The following is a 14,715-nucleotide window of genomic DNA, read 5'->3' on the forward strand; positions in this document are numbered from 1 at the left end:
TAGCAATAAAATTCTATCTCTTAAATGGCATTCTTTCCCTTGAATAAAATATATGAAATTAGCCTCTAACTTCTTAATGAGGTGTGAACAAACATCAACCAAAGAAATATTTCATCAAATGTCATTGACTGCCAGGGACTGATTATCAGGAAAAAGTTCAGCATATCAGTGAATGTGTGCACAGGTACTGATATTTGACCAGATGTTGAATCTTTAAAATCCAGGTATTTTTGGAATTAGCATATTGACATGTTCTCCAGATGGCAGGAATCACGGGAAGTTTGAGGAGATTTTGTAAACATGAGAGGCATACATTAGTATATGAACAACAGAGAGCATGGTCAACTCCAGGCTCAATGTTGCATGTGAGACTGCCCTTCCCTAAACTAGACAATGTGTTACATAATGTTCCATGATTATACTCAACATCTGAATGATATGGAACTTTTATGACCTTCTCAACTTCTGTCACAGTGTAGACCTTCTGATGAAATCCATTGTGTTTATGCATAATGGCTGTTGACACATGGTCAGGTATGAACTATGCAGGAGAAGATTGTCCTTGGGATTTACTCTATGCACATGAATGCAGTCATGGCCCCTGAGGGTAGAAAACATGATCTCAAAACATGTTTTCAAAAATATGTTGATGAAAAGTTTTCAGACCTCAGATGTAGAACCTGAGGCCAGAATTTTCCTCATGTATCTAGGGAGCCTGACATAGGAGAAATAGAAAGGAACTGTGAATATAATAAGTGGATCTCCAGACAGCAGTATCTTTAAAACAGACACATAGTTGTAACTGTGTGTGTGATGTCTTTCTACATCAGAAATGGATTTCACAGCAGCTCCATCTTAGATCCTAGCAGACATGAAGAAGTTCTGTGCTTTCACAATTTCATTTTTGTTTCTGAAGTTTTCTCTCATCTTGTGTTGTTTGACTGAACCAAGGTGCTTTTGGAGGATAAAGAATAGTGAAGATAATGATGGAGATTTGCAAAGGGAATGTCATTTTTACCTTTGGTTACATGATGAACCTATTGAAGATAATTTTTATAATTCAGATTTAAGTTTTCGGTAAGTCATTAACTTTATTTCCTTTGTCAATGTCACTAATTTGACATATTTAGCTGTATATACAAACTGTGGGTTCTGTTCTCTTCCTCACCATGTAACTTTAAGAACCCCTGAAAACAAATTATTATTTCAATCACTATTTTAATACTTCGAAATGTGTCACAGTTTAGTAGAGTTTTAGTGCAATTTTATACTCCAGTTTACAATGCTGGACAATGTGAAAATCTGGATTCTCTCTCTTGAGTGTTTTTGGATAATATATGTTGAAAGATATCTCGTCATCTGCCTTGAATTCACAATCCCCTCCTTTGTCAAGAACTCAATATGAAGAGACTGCATCACTGCCTATATTCAATTGTCTGCCAATGCCTCATTATGATCATGCTTCTAAATGCCTTCAAAAAAGTGTTACCTAATTCTGGTTTCTGACAGATGAACATGCATCATTTCATTGAAATATTTGTGAATATTTTCATCTATTATACCTGGTTAAATATATAACATTACTTATATACTTGTGAATATACATATACTTTGCTTTAAAAATAGTCTTTAAATGAGTCTCATCCTGCAGTTCTGAATTTGATACTGAATAAGGAAGAAGAATGCTAATCTCATATTCTGTTACCAGAAAAATCTTTTTATCCAACTACACAAATGCACAGGCACAGATTAGGCTTCTTATCAGACACAAGGTCAATATTTCTATTAACTACTCAATAATATTAACATTATTGAGTAGTAAATATTTATTCACAATTCCTTTCCATTCATCCTATGTCATGTGCCATGGATACATAGGGAAAATTTTGGCCTTAATCCCTACATCTGAGGTCTGAAAAGATAAATCTAGGAGAATCATGGTATTCCTGCGGAAAAGAACCCGTTCTCAATGTGGCTATTAGGTCTGAGATCCAAAGTGTAAGGTGTTATCATTTGTGGCTGCAGATCATGCCGGAAAAGAGTGTTGAAATCATTTACCTTTTAGCAAATCAATGTGCCTGCGACTTCTTTCTTTTATAAACCAAGGTTTCTTGTGCTTTTATGTTTTTGGCTCTCATCCCATCCCCTATTCAATTTTCATGTCTTTGGGAATAAAGGAATACATATTTCAATTGGTAGCCACAGTGCACTGTAAGCTCTGATTGTGATGGTTGCTTCACATTATTATCCTTCAGTGTTAGGTGAGTAGGAATTATATTTCTGATGTATTCTGCATTTTTTCCACACCTATTGGCAAAAATTTTGGAAATTCTCATTGATGACAATTGTTTAAGCCAAAATAAGTTTTAAAATTACAAATATATGAACTTTTCTGGATTAGAAAGAAAAAATTAGCGCTGTACTCTTAATTGAAAAATCAAATTTTAGCAAAAGACAATGTTTGGTGTCTTTACTCCTGATAAGAGGCAATAGAGAATAACAGATGAACTGCCAACTGTGCTGGGGCAAAGAAGACCTCTGTGCTTAGACATCACTTAAAGGATCTCAAAGTATTAGGGAGATTGAGGTATTAAAAGAAATGTGATAAAACTTTTACAAGATAGAAATAGTAAGAACACACTAAAAGGCAACATGAACTTGATGTGTACAAGACCCTTCTGGTCATATGGTATATTGTATCATTGTGTATATCTTGAAATGGATAAATAAAATTAAATAAAATGGATATTAAAATGAGTAGCCTGATTGGTGATATTAACATTTGAATATATTAAAAGCATGATCTAAAAACATACAAAACAATTATAAAACATGTTCTAACATATTATTCATAATTTTCTTCCTGTGAATAAAATTAGCAATTTCATAATGCTTAAGTTCATAGAGTTTTTGTTATTTGGAAATATGTAAAATATTCTTACTGATAAAATATTTTCTCTACTTGAAACACTGATAATCTTCTTAAAGTAAGCTGATTATTTGTTAAGAAACACAACTATATAATGGGTTTTGAATAATCTCATACTGTCAGGTGGTATCTAATAAGGGCTTTTGAATATATTTCTTAATGATTCACTATATAAAATTTTATGCTCCTTTATTATGCTTAATTCCCAAAGAGTATTTTGTATGTTTTGTAATAACTTAGTAGTGAACATTAGACATAGTATCCTCAGTTATGGATATTATTAAATATTCATAAATGATATTTTAGTATCCTCAGTTATGGATATTATTAAATATTCATAAATGATAAAAGGATAAGAATAAAAAAGTTGAAAAAAACAGATATATTAGTTGATACCCAAAGTTTTCAATAATATTAAGATGATTGATGTATAAATTGCAGTTAAATAAAAATTATAAGACAATCTGTTAGGTATTTCATATGTAGTGGAAGTCATGCTCTTTTATATATCTGTGAAATTACATCTCCAAGGTTATTTTATAGCAGTCTCACACAATAGGACTGTAATTTAGTTCAAGGATGGCATTCAGAGATAAAACAATGTTTATTTATTTTCATGAATACAAAATGTATCATATCACAGTGCCCAATGTGTATGAATTCTTAAATTGTATTCGGCTCTAAAGCTCCCTAATATATCAGGCTTATTTCAAGACATTTAGACAGAAATTTAGCATATCTCATATTACAAACTTTACTGCAGTTGAAATTTTATATTTCACACATCTCCCTTAATCATCACTATGCCCTCTTGTAGAATTGCAGCAAGTGAATATGAGCTTCTTCTGGTAATGTTTTTTGCTACTGATGAGATCAACAAGAATCCTAATCTTTTACCCAACATGACTTTGATGTTCTCCATCATTGGTGGAAACTGTCATGATTTATTGAAAAATCTGGATCAAGAATATAAACAAATAGATGGTCATATGAATTTTGTTAATTATTTCTGTTATGTAGATGATTCATGTATGATAGGTCTTACAGGACCATCATGGAAAACATCCTTAAAACTGGCAATGCATTCTTCGATGCCACTGGTAAGAATTTGTGACAATGAATGGGTTAAGAACATTAAATTACATTTACAGGTGCCTTCAAGAAAACTTGGACAGAATGCATTTATGAGTTTGCTGCTACACAAACACACACACATACACACACATTTATATATATACATATATAAATATTTATATAAATACATATATATATGTGTGTGTGTGTGTGTGTGTGTATAATTAAATAATCAGTTCATAGATTTACTGTACAGACAGGTAAAACTGTGTACTTGGAATTTCAGACTTGTCAGGAATATTCTAGAATCTAATAGGAATGATACATGACATGTATAGTACAATCTTACTCTTTTTATCAGGATTTCAGGAAGGTGAGTATCATTACTTGTATATGAGTACAAACATCCTAATAATCATATTCCTCATTGGAAGTTTCATCCTCTCTTCTACATCCTTTAGGTTTTCTTTGGACCATTTAATCCTAACCTACGCGACCTTGACCGGTTACCTCATGTCCATCAGGTAGCCACCAAGGACACAGTTTTATCACGTGGCATGGTGTCATTGATGATTCATTTTAGATGGACTTGGATAGGACTGGTCATCTCAGATGATGATCAGGGTATTGAGTTTCTCTCAGATGTAAGAGAAGAGAGCCAAAGTCATGGGATCTGTTTAGCTTTTGTTAATATGATCCCAGAAAACATGCAGATATACATGACAAGGTCTACAATATATGATAACCAAATTATGACATCTTCAGCAAAGGTTGTTATCATTTATGGTGAAATGAACTCTACTCTAGAAGTAAGTTTTAGAAGATCGGAAGAGTTAGGTGCTCAGAGAATCTGGATCACAACCTCACAATGGGATGTCATCACACATAAAAAAGAATTCACCCTTAATCTCTTCCATGGTTCTATTAGTTTTGCACACCACAGAGTTGAGATTCCTAAATTTAGGAATTTTATGCAAACAAAGAAAACTGCCAAATACCCTGTAGATATTAATTATACTATATTGGAGTGGAATTATTTTAATTGTTCATTCTCTAAGAACAGCAGTAAAATGGATCATATTACCTTCAACAACACATTGGAATGGACAGCTCTGCACAGCTATGATATGGCCATGAGTGATGAAGGTTACAACTTGTATAATGCTGTTTATGCTGTGGCCCACACCTACCATGAATGTATTCTTCAACAAGTAGAGTCTCAGAAAAAGGCAAAACCCAAAAGACATTTCACTGCTTGTCAGCAGGTAAAGTGTCTTACATTGCATTATGCTTAGATATATCAATGTGATCTTTTAAATGGAACCAGAGAAACAACTGTACATTTGTTTGTTATTATTCTTTAAACTCTCTAATAAACCTTTTACATGGATGAATATCATGCACAAATATAATATTTAATAGGAGGCAATATATTTTTATGAATATCAGTGACTTTTGTGAAAAGGTGTCTTACATTTCACTAAATGAGTTCAAAATTTAGAATAGGAGCCAAGAGTTTTATCATAAAAGCCTAAGTGATGACTAGACTGGAATGTTTGGCTAAAGAATAGTTTCTCAGAAATTAACACATGTGCTGTGCCTATTATTTAGTCATTTACATTAACAATTTACAATAACATAAATGACTAAGACTGTACATTTTAGTAAGTTTACATTTTTTATGAATATACTGTATGTACATGAAAATAACTTGTTTATTTTCACAATTGCTAGATATTCAGACTTCCCCTTCAGTAATTTCAAGAATCTTCACACAGACACTCACATAGACAGAGAGACAAACACACACTCACAGTCATGCACTGTGTTACTTATTTTCTAGTAATCATTTTTTCTAGCACAGTTTATCATCTATCATTAATATGAATTATATAAATTTTCAGTTATCAATGAGGTATACTGTTTTTTTCTACACACGTTTATTTCAATACAGCTGTTTTTTTCTTAAAAGTCATTAAGAAATTAGGGAATTCTCAATTTTGCGTTACCTTTATTGATATGCTTTATTGATATTGGAAGCATGAATCTCTTCTAGGTGTCTTTCTTGATGAAAACCAGGGTATTTACGAACCCTGTTCGAGAACTGGTGAACATGAAGCATAGGAAAAATCAGTGTACAGAGTATGACATTTTCATCATTTGGAATTTTCCACAAGGCCTTGGATTAAAAGTGAAAATAGGAAGCTATATACCTTGTTTTCAAAAGAGTCAACAACTTCATATATCTGATCATTTGGAATGGGCCATGGGAGGAACATCAGTGGGTATACCGTAATTTATTTCAGGATATGTGGATTTTAAAATATAAGACTTCGTGTTTAAGACCAATTGCTACTTTTGCAAAAGACCATCCAAAGTTACAATAACCAAACTTTGATAATGCTCAACTTCAAGTATATCTGGTAATCGATGGACCAATGGCCTCTGAATTCCATTTTCAAAAGTACCCAAATTGCCTATAACCTACAATACAGGAATATATATAATGGGTTTATAGTATAATGTATAATGTATATGTACATATGATTAATAAAAAAAATTAATTATAGATTAACATGGGATTTTTTAAAATTCTTTAGAAACATATTTATAATCTAATTAAGTATATCATGGGTTCATTAACATAAACATTTCTCCATATTGAAGGTTTTCTCTTTTTAATTTATATATTTTGTATTGTTTTTTATTTATTTAATTTTAAAATGTTATCTTCCTTCGTGATTTCCCCTCCTATGTGGAGGATTGCCTTATATGGCATCAGTGGGAGGGGAATCCCTTAGTGCTTTCAAGGCTTGATGCCCTAGCATAGGAGAAAACTAGAGTGATGAGGCAGGAATTGGTGGGTGTGTAGCTCACTCATAGATGCAGGTGAAAGAGAGAAAGGGATAGTCTCTTCAAGGTTTTCTTTTACACTCAGAGTACTTCATTAATTTTATGGGAGTCTTATATAAAATATTTTGTTCATAGTCATCAAACTACTCTCTCTTGACTTACCCTACATTCTCCCTCCATATATCACAGTATTCTTTTTTGTAATTTATAAATCATGAGAGAAAAACTTGTGCCACCTAAATATTCTTTTTGGATTGAGCAGTTTAGGAAGGAAATTTTTTGAATTGATATAACCTGAATGATACATAAATAATATTACATGATGTAGTAATTTTGGTGTGAAACTCAGTGTTTTGCAGGGTAATATGAATAAAATGTTCCTGATATTGTAAAGTGATACAGGTTATCAGAGGAATATGTATAGCCATTTCTGTTAGTGCTCCATATATCAATCTATGGGTCATTTTTCATATAATAAATACATGAAATACACACACTCACATGAATATTATATAATATTTATGCACTGCCTCAGGTTCCCTCCTCCGTGTGTAGTGTGATGTGTACTGCTGGATTCAGGAATATTTATCAGAAAGAATCAGCAGACTGCTGCTTTGATTGTGTTCAGTGCCCAGAAAATGAGGTCTCCAATGAAACAGGTACATGCTTGCATACAGAAGAAAATTTGTTGAATTTGAATACCTTCTTTATCCAAACTAGAAATATGAAATGGACTAGATGCAAACTAAAGACCTAACATCTCCATGACTGAAAACATAATCAGTTAAATAGTGCCAACTTCTTTTGGAACCAGCAAAAAACTTCCAATATCTTCTTGAAACAAGGCCTTTCTCTCACAATATGATGGTTACTGCTTTTATATTATATAGAAAGTGTTTAGGAGGAAATACCTATATAACAATGTTTTAAAGAAACATTTTAGATTTAATAATCTACGCATATGTTTATTTTTCTTTGATTTGTTGTACAAAAAAAGTTGACAACCTGATCAGTCCACGATCTTTCCCTCTATCACCCAGCTTACACTGTGAAAGAGACCAGATGCTTAGGGTAACGGTTGTTGTTTAATGAAATATATTTTAAGAGGTTAGATGGACAAAAGATTAAGTATTTCTTCTTAAAGAGTTAGAACAAGAGTGAAGATTTCAAAATGCAGCAAGAGATGGCTTGGAGCTTAGCTAAGGAAAGAGGGATAAATGTGATCATATAGCCAAGTACAGGGGAATGCCAGGACCAGGAAGCAGGAGGTGAGTTGGCAAGCAGGGCAGGGGAAGGTATAGGAAACTTTCAGGATAGCATATGAAATGTAAATGAAGAATAATATCTAATAAAAATGAGTTAAAATATTAACAAAACCTTATACTAGCATGTTAAAACCACACCCTAAAGCCCTCAAACACAAAGAAGAAATGACACCCAAAAGAAGTGGTGGCAGGAAGTAGTAAAACTCAGGGTGGAAATAAATAAAATAGAAAGAGAAAAATGAAAAAAAAATTGGAACAAGTATTTGTTCTTTGACAAGATCACTAAGATCAACAAACTATTATCCAAGTTAACTAAAATAAAAAGAGATAATATCCAAGTAAGCAAAATCAGATTTCAAATGGGGGAGGGGAGACATAACAACAGACACCTGATAGGTCAGAAAGTTTTGCAAAGTGCTTCTTCCTCCCAGAAGGACACTTGCCAACCATGTTAATTGCTGCTGTATTCATTATTATCTGCAACTGGAAATAACCTACATGTCCATAAACTGAAGAATGTATAACATATATGTTTTATTTATACAATGGAACATTACTCAGTGTTATGAAAAGTTGACATCAGGAATCTGTAGCCAAATGGATGGAAACAGAAAACAAACAAACAAACAAACAAAAAACAAAAACAACATAACCTGAGTAAAATATCCCAGTCTCAGGAAGGTAATTATGCTATGAGTTGATTTATATGTTGATATTTACTTGGCTGGATAGTTTTTTGTCAACTTGCCACAAAGTAAAGTCCCCTGAGAGTAGGGAACCTCAATTGAAAAAATGTCTCCATAAGATTGGACTGTGCAGGAAAGACTGCAGGGCATTTTCTTAATTAATGATGGATGGGGAGGAATGCTGCTCATTGTGGTACTGCGATCAATGTGCTTGTGGTTCTGAGTTTTCTATGAGAAAGCATGAAATCATGGGGAACTAGCCACTAAGCAGCATGCTGCAGACCCTCTGGGCCCCTTTGTCTGCGTGGAACGGGTCTCTAGTCCCAAGTGGGCAAAGCATTGGATGAAATGACAGACAGATGCACACAGGAGAGGTTGTGTAGAATCTGAATGTAATGTGTCAAATTGAGCATCTAACTTTTTATACAGAAGAGAATAGGGAAGTTGGGTGACACACCAACAAGGTAAAAAGAGGTTACTGGATTCATACACAAAACAGAGGAATACAAACACAGAAGGTCTGGCAGGAACCACCTGGGATGAAATTCATTGTTAACAACTGGGATCAAAAAGAGTTCCACCTAAGATCCAATTATGTTAGAAGCCAGGGTCAAGGGCTTTGTCCCCTTGCTATAGTTCCTATTCTAGTCTATTGTATAGTCCACCTTTCCCCTAGGCCATTGTAAATATGTGTATATGGGTGTAACTCAGCTATCTATAGTTCTAAGTATCTACTCTGCTTCCTCCTTAGGTCTCAAACTTCCTTCTTCCTAGATGATGGTAAATTCCTGTGTAGGGCAGTGATTTAGCTTTTATTCAAAGTGATAGTGTAATACCAAAGGCAATTCGGAATGTCACTGAATAGGCAACATTCTTACTGAATTCCAAGCCCATGGTCAGCTCAAGGATTTTCTAGGACATTGGAACACTGGCAAAGGCTTAGCTATGTCAGAATTCCATCATAAAAGCACTTATATTAAGATAATACTAAACGAGAGCACATGGAACCATACACCAGACTAACACTGGAATAGGGTATGAGTATATGGGTTAATGAGAATGCCAGAACTCCAGGAGGTGAGCTTCTGTGAAATTCTTTGCCTCGTGAGTGCTTCCAGGCCTCTTGGCCTGTCAAGCTGACTCAACCAGAATTCGTGGCAGCACCACCCATCCACGGTCTCTGTATCAGCTCCTGCCTCTAGGTTCCTGGCCCATTTCAGTTCCTGTTCTGCCTCTCTTCAATGATGAATAGCAATGAAGAAGTGTAAACAAAATAAATCCTACCCTCCCCAACTTGTGCTTTGGTTATAGTTTTTGGTGACAGCAATAGAAACATTAAGACATTCAACATTACATAAGCGATGGCCTGTCTACAATCTGTAGATCCACTGAAGTTATGTATAGAGGAAGGGACTGGGGAGCACACATGGATGCCCATGGTATGGTGAAATAGAATGGATTTTAATAGTGGACAAAGGTGGACAAGAAAGAAAAGATCAGGTGGCATGGTAGAGGGAGATGGGGTTGAATAAGGAAATGCAGGAAGAGATAGTTGAAAGAGAGGGGTATTTGATGAATGATGACAGAAAGGGGGAGGAACTGGAGAGGATTGGAGGTGGTAAAAGAACCGTGGGGAGTGAAATTTGGGGGGACTGTAAGCAGGGTCTATTAAATGAGAAATTAATTTTAATTTTACTAGAATATTAAGCATGGCAGAAGGGCTCCCAGGTATGTACATTTTACCTCCAAAATACTGGTCTTTGATGATTTCTTGGTGAGGTGAACCACTTAAAAGCTGAAGTGTACTCACTCTGTGGGTAACAGGGGCAATAGTGATAATATGTATATTTTGCAATAAGAATTTACATAATCCTTTAAGTCAGCTTTATACAACACAGTATTGGTACTGGTTAGACAGATAAGTGGTAACTGTAGCTATGCCAGCCAATCTGTGTTTGATCCTCAAGATGTGCATGGTAGAGGGAAAGACAAGACATTATGACGTGTACTTTTCAATTCCATATGTATGTTATACACTCTGTAGTAAAATATTAAATAGATAGATGTTGGGTGCTGTGCAAAGGAACAGCAAAACAATTAGAACTTATGGAATGTGGCCCAGCAGATAGCCCAAGCACGGTGGGTGTGCCTGGGAAAGGCAGAGCCCCGAGGACTGTGTCCTGAGGATTTCATGCTGTTGTAGAATTTCTCTCTACTTGCTGCCCTCATGTCACATCCCTCATAATCTATGGATTGTATGAAAATTTAAGGGGGGTTCCAGCCCTCACTTGGCAATATCATTGCCACCCACAGTGTTAGTTAGATCTAACTTTCTCATGCATTGCAGCTGATGCTGATTAATACTTCAACCATGATCTTGGAAAGAATTACTATGAAAAACATGCTTTTTTTATTGTTTTTTTGTTTTTTTTTTGTTTGATTTTTTTTTTTTTTTTTTGCAAAAGTCAGGCTGGTGTTCAGGTGATGATTATTTCCTTGTACACATTTCCCCCCTCTGATTCCTGAAATGATTTAAGAAAAACATGGCTAATGGGCAGATGTACACCCTGAGGATTCAAAGTAGAAAGGGATGATAGGTTTTTATATAAAAGTTTAGTTTTGTGATTCTTTTAAGATTTTTGATGGGTTAATTTTTGAGATAGATAAAAACTAATCCTTTCTGTTTAACAGCAAATTTCAGTCTACCAGTAAGAGAAACTGGCTGAAAAGAAATTACCTTACTTGCTTACAACTTGTTAATCTGTAACAAGTTTTTTAGGTAGAAATGTGTGTTGGTTCTTGGGAATAATATTGGATATTTATAAACATAATTTATAAACAGGTCATCATAAAGTATATTGAGAAGATGCTTTTCCTTATATATAGTCATAATTATTCACTAGAAGAAAATAGAAAGTAACCAGTATAATTTTATACTACTTGAAAGATTGTACAGAGATATATAAGCAGTGTGAGAAAAGTAAAGTTGGTGATTTGCTCCATCCACCATGTGAGCATATATGGAAAGTGATTGAAGCTTTGCACTGTCCAATAAATGTGTGTGTGTGTGTGTGTGTGTGTGTGTGTGTGTGTGTGTGTGTGTGTGTGTAAGATTGTTTGTGCTTCTTAAAGCTTGCTTCTTCCACCATGTGTGTAAATGGGTCTTGCCTGCTTTATATGCCACCTAACCCACATCCCCTCCTTGGATCACTGAACACACTATCACAACTACTCTTGGAAAGACAGACAGACAGAAAACACACAGAACCCTACTGAGCATGGCTTGAGCATGTATGAAACCACCCACCTCCTCCAGTGACACCCTTCCTCCAACAAGGAAACACCTATTCCAACAAGGTAACACATCCTAATACTGCCTATGGGCCTATGGGAACCAATTACATTAAAACTACCACACCTACCTATCTACAAGCATACATATATTCATGCATGAGAGATAAACAGAGAAAGAGGTTGAGAGGAATAGAAAGAGAGAGAGTGATAGGTAGATGATAGAGAAATAGTTGCATATATATCTACATAAATACATTCAATCATTACTTCATTCATACATACATACATACATACATACATAGATGATGGATAGACGGACAATTAAATGTGATATTAATCTAAACACTAAAGACATGGTGCCCTTTACTTCACACACACACACACACACACACACACACACACACATACACACACACACACACACACCCTGAGCATTGTTTACAATCCTCAATTAAGACATAAAGGTTGACCCAGTCAGCTTTGATCTTCATTGTTCTAGTTAGACTGCAATATAGCTTACATATGTTAATATACTAACAATTTTTCTTCTCTTTAGTCTTGCCAATTCACTACTTTCCCTGGTGCACAAAAATTGAGTGCTTGTTCCTTTTCTGCTTTTGCATTATTTGCTGGTGTAATGTACTAAAATTCCAGTTTAAAAAATATTCAATATGTATAACTGGGCATAAAAGATTTTTCTGGGATATGGCAGAAGTGCCTTTCTTCCTTCCTTCCTTTTTTTCTTTCTTTCTTTCTTTCTTTCTTTCTTTCTTTCTTTCTTTCTTTCTTTCTTTCTTTCTTTCTTTCGTTCTTTCTTTTTCATTCTATCTTCCTTCCTTCCTTCTTTGTTTCTTTGTTTCTTTCTTGTTTTTTCTTCTTTCTTTGTTTTGTTCTTCTTTCTTTGTTTCTTTGTTTCTTTGTTTCTTTGTTTCTTTGTTTCTTTGTTTCTTTCTTTCTTTGTTTCTTTGTTTCTTTCTTTCTTTCTTTCTTTCTTTCTTTCTTTCTTTCTTTCTTTCTATCTGTCTGTCTTTCTACCTTTCTTCCTACCTTCTTTCCTTCCTTCCTTTTCTTTTTTTCTTTCTTTCATTCTCTCTTTCTTTCTATCTCTTTCTTTCTCTCTTTCTTTCTTTCTTTTTCATTCTATCTTCCTTCTTCCTTCTTTCTTTCTTTGTTTCTTTCTTTCTTCTTTCTTTCTTCTTTCTTTCTTTGTTTCTTCTTACTTTGTTTGTTTCTTTTTTGTTTCTTTCTTTCTTTCTTTCTTCCTGTCTGTCTATCTGTCTGTCTTTCTACCTTCCTTCCTTCCTTCCTTTCTTTATTTCTTTCATTCCCTCTTTCTTTCTCTCTCTCTCTTTCTTTCTTTCTTCCTGTTTGTCTGTCTTCCTTCCTTCTTTCCTTCCTTCCTTTGTTTCTTTTTTCTTTGTTTGTTGTTTGTTTCTTTTCTCCTATCTTTCTTTTTCCTTTTCTTTCTTGCTTTCTTTCTTTCTTTTTTTTCTTTCTTTCTCTTTCTTCCTGTCTCTCTGTAAGTCTGTCTTCCTTCCTTCTGTAATTTTTTCCTTCTTCCTTCTTTTCTTTCTTTCTTTCATTCATTCTTTCTTTCTTTTTTCTTTGTTTTTTTGTTTGTTTGATTGTTTCTTTCTTTCTTCTTTCTTTCTATCTCTCTCTCTCTTTCTATCTGTCTCTCTCTTTCTTTCTTTCTTTCTTTCTTTCTTTCCTCTATCTTCCTTCCTTCCTTCCTCCCTTCCTTTATTTCTTTTTTCTTTCTTTCTGTCTGTCTTTCTTCTTTTCTTTGTTTCTTTCTTTGTTTCTTTCTTTGTTTCTTTCTTTGTTTCTTTCTTTCTTTCTTTCTTTGTTTCTTTGTTTCTTTCTTTCTTTCTTTCTTTCTTTCTTTCTTTCTTTCTTTCTTTCTTTCTTTCTTTCTTTCCTTCTTTCTTCCTCTCTCTCTTTCTGTCTCTTTGAATGTCTGTCTTCCTTCATTCCTTCCTTCCTTCCTTCTTTCCTTCTTTCCTTCTTTCTTCATCCTTTCTTTCTTCCTTTCTTTCTTTCTTTTTTTCTATCACTCTGTCTGTCTCTCTGTTTGTCTCCTTCCTTTCTTTCTTTATTTATTTCTTTCATGCTCTCTTTTTTTCTCTCTCTTTCTTTCTTTCTATCTTTCTTTTTTCTTTCTTTCCTTCTTTCCTTCTTCCTATTTGTCTGTCTTCCTTCCTTCCTTCTTTCCTTCCTTCATTCCTTCCTTTGCTTCTTTTTCTTTGTTGTTGTTTGTTTCTTTTCTTCTATCTTTCTTTTTTCTTTCATTCTTTCTTTCTTTCTTTCTTTTTTTCTTTCTTTCTTTCTCTTTCTACCTGTCTCTCTGTAAGTCTGTCTTCCTTCCTTCATTCATTTTTTCCTTCTTCCTTCTTTTCTTTGTTTCTTTCATTGTTTTTTTATTCTTTCTTTATTTCTTTCTTTCTTTTCATTCTATATTCCACCTTCCTTCTTTCTTTCTTTGTTTCTTCCTTCTTTCTTTCTTTGTTTCTTTCTTATTTCTTTCTTTGTTTCTTCTTTGTTTCTTCTTTCATTCTTTGTTTCTTTCTTTCTTTCTTCCTGTCTATCTCTCTGTCTTTCTACCTTTCTTCTT

General features: G+C 34.1%; 1 protein-coding gene across 1 annotated transcript; it reads left to right on the plus strand.

Moving 5' to 3' along the window:
- Positions 1-871: 871 nt before the first annotated feature.
- On the plus strand, positions 872-5,298 carry LOC147000056 (vomeronasal type-2 receptor 116-like). Its single transcript, XM_085834372.1, has 3 exons — positions 872-1,077; positions 3,747-4,029; positions 4,465-5,298. The coding sequence occupies exons 1-3, from the start codon at positions 872-874 to the stop codon at positions 5,296-5,298; spliced, it is 1,323 nt and encodes a 440-aa protein (XP_085690498.1).
- Positions 5,299-14,715: the final 9,417 nt, after the last annotated feature.

This window comes from Mus caroli, unplaced genomic scaffold, assembly GCF_978045245.1.
Source record: "Mus caroli unplaced genomic scaffold, Mus_caroli_1 scaffold_22, whole genome shotgun sequence".
Taxonomy (NCBI): domain Eukaryota; kingdom Metazoa; phylum Chordata; class Mammalia; order Rodentia; family Muridae; genus Mus; species Mus caroli.

Bases quoted from the DNA above. Each gene is read 5' to 3' on its own strand.
- LOC147000056 (XM_085834372.1), top strand. From the start codon at position 872: ATGAAGAAGTTCTGTGCTTTCACAATTTCATTTTTGTTTCTGAAGTTT. The intron at 1,078-3,746 runs GTAAGTCATTAA...GCCCTCTTGTAG, and splicing joins AATTCAGATTTAAGTTTTCG to AATTGCAGCAAGTGAATATG. The intron at 4,030-4,464 runs GTAAGAATTTGT...TACATCCTTTAG, and splicing joins TGCATTCTTCGATGCCACTG to GTTTTCTTTGGACCATTTAA.